Source organism: Cyprinodon variegatus, unplaced genomic scaffold (assembly GCF_000732505.1).
Source record: "Cyprinodon variegatus isolate N-32 unplaced genomic scaffold, C_variegatus-1.0 Scaffold74, whole genome shotgun sequence".
Lineage (NCBI taxonomy): Eukaryota > Metazoa > Chordata > Actinopteri > Cyprinodontiformes > Cyprinodontidae > Cyprinodon > Cyprinodon variegatus.
In genome coordinates, this window is record NW_015150527.1 from 711,002 (window position 1) to 720,612 (window position 9,611).

Here is a 9,611-nt window from a genome sequence, read left to right on the forward strand (position 1 = left end):
GTTTTCATGCATTCGTGTGGACGATCACATTTATTTTACGTCTCCGTCTTTACGACAAACGTTCTGGAAAATAGTAGCGTTTCGTGTTCGTTTTGACTTCGTGTGGACGGGGCCTTAGGAAATAAGTTTCTGACCGTTTTCTTATTTGTGAGTTCACACACTGGTGTTGGATGGGAGGGTGTGGCCTGAAGCTTCCTCTGTTTTAAGGTGTTAAACTGAGGACCCTGTACAGGCCAGTCAGGTTCCTACACACCAAACCTTATCATCCACAAGTTTATTGACCTTATAATGCATACTGTATAACAGTCATGAAATAGCAATGAGCCAAGCAAAGTTTGGATTATCAAACACGTCGGTATGCTACAGCATTAGGACTTCCCTTCCCCTGAACTAAGAGGATCCTGCAAACATGCTGCCAACCTGATGTGTTTCCTTGCAGAAAGATCTCCAATGCTTCTGCACTACTGTATCTCTCCAGAAATTTGATGACCTCCGCACCCAACACTAGTTAGTATCCTCTGACGTCGCTCTGATTAGTCGTGGTCCTCTTACTGACATGACGCGAGCTGTGAGATGAATTACCCTCAACAACATGATGGCCGTAAAGGCAGAGATGGTAAAGCACGCAGTGATACCTGAGGCTTTTGGTGAGGCGTTTCTGCCCTACCAGGCAAAGATGACTCGTACTTTAGCTCAGTGAAGTTGTTTTGAGTCAACCATTGACAAATTGGAGTTGTTGTTTTACACAACCATAGAACAAAGTCACATCTGGCTGTGAGGAGAACAGATGTGTTGAACACATTCAGTGGTTGCAGAAGCGACTGAGTAATTACTGAATTTATTGCATAAATGAGCTTGTGAAAATGCAAACCATGTTTTTTCATGTAATTAGGCTGTTGGTGAATATTTTCACCACATTGCTGTAAAATTCTCCCTTTGTTCATAATCTGCACACATTAGAAGCATTTTAACTGCTGGTAGAAGCAGTCTGCATACCTTGGTGCTGCACACCTGTGGCTGTGGAAGTGGGTGGACCGCCGTAATTCAGGGATTAGTACAGGGTTTTTGATTGTTATTAACATTGGGTGACCTGGACATGCAGAGCTATGGTGCAGGTCTCCAAGAGGGCGATTTAGTCTTCCTGCTGTCTGTGCCATCTGACAAAATTGATGTGCGCCCTTATTCGTCAAGACTGGTGGCTGATTTCTGCTAGATATAGGCCTCAGTTTCATCATTTATGTACTCAGAGGAGAGAGAATTTCTCTTATTGTTTATTTGAAGTTTCTATAAAGTTTCAATCAACACAAAAAAATCTGGTTGAAAAACATTATACAATAGAAACATAAACAAATGTCCAGTTGCATTTATTTGATCCAATTTATACATAAGCCAATATTAAATACCAACAACAATTATTTCTTTACATAACCACCTCCACCCCCCAGCTGAACAAATGTGCTGAAAATAAATTCTAATAAATTACCTTTTTTTTTTTTCAGTGGCCCTAATCCTTCAATGACTGTCTGAAACCATAGCTCACTACAGATTTACGCCTGAAAGTTTGCCTGCGTAGATAAGACAGTGGCAGAGCTACTGAGGGAGGCTACTGCCTTTGGTGCTTTTGGTCATTGGGGTCGTTCAGTATGTCCCGATAGTCAGATCCGGCAATTCAACCAGTTTCCCGCCGGCAGGCTTACAATGTATTGCAATGCAAACGCACAGCGCTCCCTACCGAACAACATGGGTAACCCAGTCAGCAAGGACCTGAGGAAGAGCAGCTGTTGACGATACTCTGCTGCCGACGCCTCTCAGAATGTTTTTTCGTTTTTGTGTTATGGACAGTACATTATAGGCAGGCCACGAAAACGAAAAAGCAATGTCCGCTGTGTTTTCTCTTTGATTATGGCATAAAATGTGCAGTTTTAATAAAAAAATGCAAATGCAAACAGGATTGATTACGATGATTGGTTACTAATTTAATTTATGAGTCAAACAATGCAGCCACATTCTTAAAATGAAAAGGCATTTCTGGAAATGCTTTTTCATTTTAAGATTTACATTTCAAATTGAATTTTGGTATGTATTTGCTTGGGTACATTTTGAAAAATAAATCTCAACTGTCTTTTTCTTTTTCATTTTAATTAAGTAAAAGGATGAGCAGTGTTAAAGAAGAAAATGAAAATGCAAACAGGATTATTGATTACTAATTGCATTTACTAGTCAAACAATGCAGCCACATTCTTAAAATGAAAAAGCATTTCTGAAAATGCTTTTTCATTTTAAATATGGTAACGATTTGCTTCCATAGATAACAGAATGAGCACATAGGATGGCCTTACGTAAACATATCACCAGAATGATTGACAATTAGGAGGACCACTTATTTAGATGATCCACCCGGAAATAAAATGTTGTCATCTATACCTTTAAGTTTAATTACACTAAAATACAAATATATATATATATATATATAAAAATTTAAATGAAGATAATTTGCTAATTAAAAAAATCACAGCTCACATACAGCCCTTAGCTACCAGTGATTTAAAACTCCTCATGACTGTCCTATAGATGGCTCAGTATTATAGATGATGATTTTTAGGAGGACATTGGGGGTTTTTTACTTAAGGAATGATATAAAAAAAAAAAAAAAAAAATGACCTTCTCATTTCCACTTAGGGCCGAGTGAGTAAAGAACAAGACCACATTCTCATCATCCCCAGAGGTCTGTCATTCGCTGAAGCTTCTGCATCCAACCTGGTAAGAAACATCGGCACATTCAGGCTACCTGACACTTTATGCTTTTATTTCTTTTATTTGATTCTGCAGACTGAAAAAGGTCCATTAAACCTGATATTAATCTTTTATTATGGGTTTCACTATCTGTTGACATTAGTGGAGCAGTAGCTTGTTTTTTTATGTCTGTCAGCAGGTACTACAAACAGGAAGAGGGTAGTTTAACTTTAGTTTTGGTTCAATGAATGCAGCATGTCCGTGTTTTTATCTCAAACATCTGAGTGAAAAGTAGTCAAGTGTAAAATGATCTGCTTTAATTATTTCTCCGTATTTTTTTATTAACTGAAAAGCTTCATGGGTGTATTCAGTCCTTTATTAGAGCTTTTTTCACTACACTCCGAAAAGAAGGATTATCTTTTGCTTGCTAACAAAGGCCTATGTGTCGCTGCCCTCACCCTCTATATTTATCTTCTCTGTCTGACCTGCAGGACAGGTTGGCAAACAATGATTACAATCTTTGTTGTAGTTTCTACTGCAGGCGCTGAACACAAAACCTTTTTATTGGCTGAGAAAACAGAACTTTAGCTTTTCGTTTTTCTTTTTTTCTGGTAAAATGCAGTTTTATACAGCCGGCATAATCATGGAAAGTTGAGAATTTTATTTCAGTATTTTGTTTTGATTAGGAAAAGGATGGAAGTATGGAAAAAACATTTGTATTTCTAGACTTTATTTCAGAATTATTTTTCTATATCTTGTTCCGAATCTTCTTCCTGTGTTTTCCTTCTTTCTTACCTCATTTCTTCCTTACATGTTCCCTCCCTTCCTTTCCTTGTGTCCTTCCTTTGTTTTTTTTCTTTCCTTTTAGTTTCCCTTGCTTCTTTCCTTCCATCCTTTCTCTTTATGTACCATTTTCTTTTTCTTTGCTTTAAAATGTGAAGCAAATTTCCCTGCCTTACATGTCGTGTCACAGAGATCTTCTCAGCATAAGTCTGCAGGATATTACAGTTGCAAAGTACTACTTGCATGCAATCATTACTGTAGGTTACTATATTTCAGAGTCATGAATGTAGGATCTGCACTCTGACAACACATCTGACCCATTGGATGGACTTAAAATGCTCACATCTGATATAAAATTGCTGCGTAGAAAAGCTCTGGGGGGTTCCCATAGCGATAAAGACAGAAGTTGAAGGAAAAGTTGAGTTTATTGGATCCGTAGCATCATTGCCATTTTTAGGAGCTTCATCTAGTATGAGTAATCTGCTTATATTGTGCAGAACTAGAAGTAAATATGAAAGTTGTCATTTTAAAATGTTTGAGCATAAAAGCCACATTCGTATTAACTTCAGATTTGCAGTAACGTGTGTGAGTCTGAAGGCGACTGATTAAGGAAGTTGGGGTTAAATAATGAGGTGTAGCTCTATCAGATTTCTCATTTCAACTCTGTATTGCTGCCTTTGTATTATTGTCTTCATTTTTTTCCTCTAATCTCCTCCCTCTTTCACTGTTTTGATGCATTGAGGTCTCTAGCTCTATGGTTGAGTAGGAGAAGCATGCAGGCTGATTAAGAGGAAGTGATCCGGAATAAAGACTGTGGAGCTTGCATCAGGGTCAGATGGGTGTCAGAGAGAAGGGCGGGATCCGCCTCTGCCCAGATCAGCACAGCTTTCAGACAGAGAGAAAATAGGTGGGAATCCAGTCAGAAACCCTGACCTTGGCTGGATTATTTAGAATTTTAAAAGAATGTTCTGTCCCATGTTTTTTATATTTTAAACACTGGGTACTGACGTGCGTTAGCGAGCCAGAATCACACATTTTATCTTTATAAAACGAACTTCTCCAGCTGCATTAAAACAGTTGCTGCCACACACTGCCTGTCAGCTGGCTGATAAAAATTATCCAGCACTTTTGCCTTTCTTATAAAAACAATGGGATTCTTAGTGAAAATGTCCCTCGGTTAAAAAAAAAACATGATGTGAAAATGAAAGCAGCACCACCCATGACCCTTTTTGTTCCTCTTTAGGCACTGTAGGTGAAAGCAGCTCTTTGGGAAACTATAAACAAAATCTCTAGCATGTTAAAAAGCCACCATTGCCATTAAACACACTTTACCTGCAAAGAGAAAAACTAATTAACCTTCCAGGCAGGTTTTTGGTTTGTTTGTGGAAGCCGGAGTATCTGGAGAGAACCCATAAACGATTCTGGAGACTTACTAACTCCAAACCAAGGACCCCAGCTGGGGATTCAAACCGAGGACCTTCCACCATGCAGTCCATTTTATACATTTTTATTTAAAATATTAATGTGGATGTTTTCAGCCATGTATAATTGAGGTTTTTATATTTTTAACCCATTCTCTACCCTTCTGTAAGTTGAGTTGTTGAGTGTTTAAAACCCATGATGAAGTCTAGCCTGAACACAGGGTTTTATCGTCCTCTTTAACTCCCAGCTGGTTCAGGTTCTTTCTAAAAATGTCCGTTGTCATGTTTTTTAGCCTTTCTTCCTGTTTATGTCCAACAACATGGTGTTAGAAAGACATGACAGACAGACGCGTGACATAACCAAGTCAATGAGCAACTGGCTGCCAGCTGTCTGTGTCTGTGGGGGGGTGAATATGATGTTATTCATGCTTGACTGGTACCTTTCTCCCCCGTCTGGGTGGGTGGAAGATCAATAGAAGGCCATCTGATGAAACATCCACACAGAGGCGATAAGGTCAAGCCTGGTCGGCCCCCTGGACCACTCTGAGTGGTGGACCTTCTGGTCTGTATGGATTTTAACGCCATTTAGAAACTTAGATATTGACTTAAACACTGATTAACAGTGAAGGGGAACATCTGATGAGAAAAAGGAAGACTCCTAAGGATACATATCTGCAGTTAAAAAGATGTCAACACCAGAAAATGGCTTTAAATAAACTGAAAAGTAAAAGTCTTACTTTAGGTGTGAGTGTTGCTCTTTCTGAAGCAAGTTGTCGCTGCTGATGCTACCATGGGAAATATTAGGAAATTTTGTTCAAAAACCATTACATATTTCATATTGAAAATATGTCAGTTGGGTTTTCTTTTAAATTTGGCTGATTAAGAATCATAGGAAAGACCCAAAGCAACAGAGAACATCATCTCCAGGTGAAAGTACTCATGTCTTATTTAGGATCTAAGTTATTATGAGAGAATAATAAAGGCAAAAGTTTGCATTTACACAGAAATTATTGTGTTGATGGTTTTTAGCTGGTCAGGAATCAGCGATTAATCATTTCAGAAACATTTACTATAGTCTTAATCAAATAAAATATCCACTTCAAAGGACATGATGACGTTTATTCACATTTATTTTGTGATGATTACGGTTTGAGGCTTATTCTGACAACACTGGTTCATTAACCTTAACAATAATCATCTTATATATTGCTTTGGTTTTCCTAATCTATGCTCCCTAGGGGCTTGAAGACAAGTTTGGGTTTGGCGTCATATTGTTTAGGACGGGGGTCCTGCTGGAACAAACTGTAACTTCATGAGGTCATAAAGCTGTTTACTGTAAATGTTTACTGACATGGAGTAATTTATATGAAAGGCACTAACATTGGTAAATAAATGCAGGAGAGAAATAGAGAAAATAGCAAACCGATAATCTGGAAAAATTACAGAACAACGTTTCTCTGACAAGGAGGTTCGGTTGTTTTCTTTTGTACTTAGTACTTTATCTAGTTTAAAGCACTTTATAGAGTTTTTCTTTGCAGAAATCAGAGAATATGACACATGTTGCTTTTTGGCTCAGGGCCGTGCTCCTTCAACCACAGATTCTGCACTATTATATCCAACACATCCTCTTTGCTGCACCACCCTGACTATGTTTGTGAATGTGTTCACAACTGCCTACATGATAAATGGCTTCTCCTGTGCTGCAGGACTTGGTGAAATAGAAAACCGGCTGCGGTTCTGGATTATATCATAGAAACGTGGTTACTTCTATGTAAACGCCTGCAGGCAAAGCAGAGCTTCAGGTTTTTTTAGCCTGTTTTTTACGGTGACAGCTAGAATCAGGTCTGTTATTGCTCCTGCTTCAGGTTCAGCTGTTTGCTTCTCGGTTTGTCTTCATGCTGACTCACTTCCCCCAGGCCTCCCAGCTCTACCTTTCCCTTTAAATCTCCTCTGTCAGGTAATCTAATAACTCCTAATTGACTGGTAATAAAGTTGTTCATGCAAAGGACACCATGTCCACTCCCTGACTATATTAGTTTACGCGGCACTTTTCCGACTCCTTTCCTCTAGAGGGGCAGATAATGTAATTTCTCTCGTTATGCTTTTTAATTTTGATTTATGCCGGGCAGTTAGATTGATCCCCTCGTTAAGGGGATGGATCCGGTTTTGTATCCGTTATGTGGGCATGTTTTGATTTTAAAACGCTTCCCCTACACTTATTCCTTTAGACCCTCTGCTTTTCCCTCAGGAGATGTAGCAGGATGTTTATATTGCCTACATTCTATCTCCTTTAACAGATTCATAGGATTGCAGTGAATATATTTGGATAAATAGAAACCATACTACTAGAGATAGCCCAGTGTGTACATCCATTGCTCTGATTTTGACAGTCTGATACTTGATGGTCTGCATTGCTAGAATTTTGTCCAGTTTATCCCACTATGTGATGTTTATCATGCTCAAAGGTTTTATTATTTATTTATTTTGCAGCAAGAGACCTTTCCTGTGAAATTTTGATATAAAAAAATACTTTTTTTTTATTTTGTTTAATCATATATTTCAGTATATCCCTTTAGCTGTGACTCAGAACACATGAACAAAAATGAGAAATGGTAATAATAATAAAGGTGGTTATATCAGTGCTTCTGGGCGAGTCTGGCTGATATCTGCTTAGATATTCTGTAAAAGAGTGATGCTCATGATTCATACGTTTTTTTTTTTTTTTTTGGTTTTTTTCTGCAAGTAGTTTCTCTATGTTTTGTATTTTTTCAATAAATATGGAAAAAAAAAAAAAAGCGTTTCTCTCTCTAAAAGCTCTTTTTTATTCTTGAACCAATAATAGAAATACGAATAATTTGAAATCATTATTCGTCCCTATGTGATGTGTTTTCTACAGCTAAAATCGGTTTAGGCTGAAAATATTAACAACCTCAATGCTTGGTAAATGCTAGCATTTAACCCTCATTTTTTGTTACTTTTTAAACTGCTTCACTGTAATGCATTTTGTCCTAAAATGCTGTGATATTGTGCTTCCTTCAGGACATCCCCCAACTTTAGAGCAAGTCACATGATAGACAGGGAGCTGCAGCATTCACTATAGTCTTTTTCTGCAGCATCATTCTAAGATCTGCATAGTTTGTTGACAGTTTTACAAACTTTTACATTTTAATATGCCCTGATTTATTCATATTTCCCTCTAAAAGCTCATTAGCTGTCTCTCTATTGGTGCAACTGAGAGTAGAAAAACAACAGAGCCTTGGAAGTCGAGTTTAATGCGTAATTCCATCTAAAATATCCCCACATGGGGATTGGATCTGGTTCTCAGGACCGCTGACCTTTTTGTCGTCCTCATTCTCTCAGGTGAAGGTGAACATCATCGGGGATGTGATCGAGCAAGGCTCCACAAACCTGCGGATCGATTCGGCCGGTTTCAGCCCGCATGCTGCCATCTACTCCATGCGACCGGACATCCGCTGCATCGTACACGTGCACACTCCCGCCACGGCGGCTGTAAGTGAACATTTCATCTTTCTTTGTGTGTCCTTAAAGCTGCCACCTGTTGGACTCTTCTGCTCCTGTTTTAGCACAAACATAAAGACCTGACTGAAAGTGCACTGATAGAGGGGCTCTAGAACAATTCAGCTCCTAATCTTCTGTGTCCACTTTTCTCCTCCAATTCAGGTGTCCTCTATGAAGTGTGGCATTTTACCTATTTCCCAGGAGGCATTGATCTTGGGAGATATTGCTTATTACAACTATCAGGGCTGCCTGGATGACCAGGAGGAGCGCAGAGAGCTGCAGAAAGCCCTTGGTCCAACAGCAAAGGTTGGGTAGTCCTCATCCATTTGATTATTTGGTCAAAGCGTGTGCAGAATCTCAAGTGGTTTTAAAAATATCTGCAGTAAAGGAAGTTCTATATCTGGGGCTTGAAGTTAAGAAAATAAAGAGGCAGTTATCAGGGTGGAGTGCGTTTGAAATAGGAAGCAGTGTTGCATCCTGTGGGAGTATCCTCTGTGTTTGAGTTCATTCATCATTTGTCTTAACTAAACCATGCTACACAAACAAATCCAACTGTTTGTTCTTATTGGTTTCTGTGTCTGCTGTAGATTTTGGTGCTGAGAAATCACGGCGTAGTCGCTCTGGGGGAGACCATCGAAGAGGCCTTTCACTACATCTATAATGCCCAGTACGCCTGCGAAATCCAGGTATGCGCTGTTGGCCACGGAGCCTGCTGAACATTCCCAGCTCCCCTCTGCCTCCCTATACATTCAGCTGACCAGCAGGACGGCAGCTTTCCCAGCAAATCTAATCTCCCACCAGCTGCTTTCATATTGTCCCACTCAGACTCTTGTAAAAACACTCAGTACGCTCATAATCTCTTGCCATGCGGACAATGTTGGCAAAACACAGTCTTATAATTAGACTATTAGGAGTTTCGTGAAGGGAGGGACAGTCTGATGTGGGTTTTTTACATCAAGCCATGCTACAACCACAAACTTAAACGTGTTTTATTGGTGTATTCATGCAATAGACTGAGACAGAGTGGGGCATGGCTGTAAAATGGAAGGAAAGCAAAGCATGGTTTTAATTACACTGAATAAAAGTTTGGGATTTTTATGTAACAAATCATCCACCCATCCATCATTCATCCATCAATCCAACCATCCACCGCAT

The 9,611-nt window shown here is 39.1% G+C and overlaps 1 protein-coding gene across 7 annotated transcripts in view; it reads left to right on the forward strand.

Moving 5' to 3' along the window:
• Positions 1-9,611, forward strand: part of LOC107083435 (gamma-adducin-like) — a 138,872-nt gene that overhangs the window by 111,894 nt on the left and 17,367 nt on the right. For all 7 annotated transcript variants that reach the window (XM_015372657.1, XM_015372655.1, XM_015372654.1 and 4 more), the window contains 4 exons: positions 2,680-2,760; positions 8,298-8,447; positions 8,619-8,762; positions 9,044-9,142. In XM_015372657.1, coding sequence (XP_015228143.1) covers positions 2,680-2,760; positions 8,298-8,447; positions 8,619-8,762; positions 9,044-9,142 — 474 coding nt within the window. The remainder of the gene's footprint in view (positions 1-2,679; positions 2,761-8,297; positions 8,448-8,618; positions 8,763-9,043; positions 9,143-9,611) is intronic.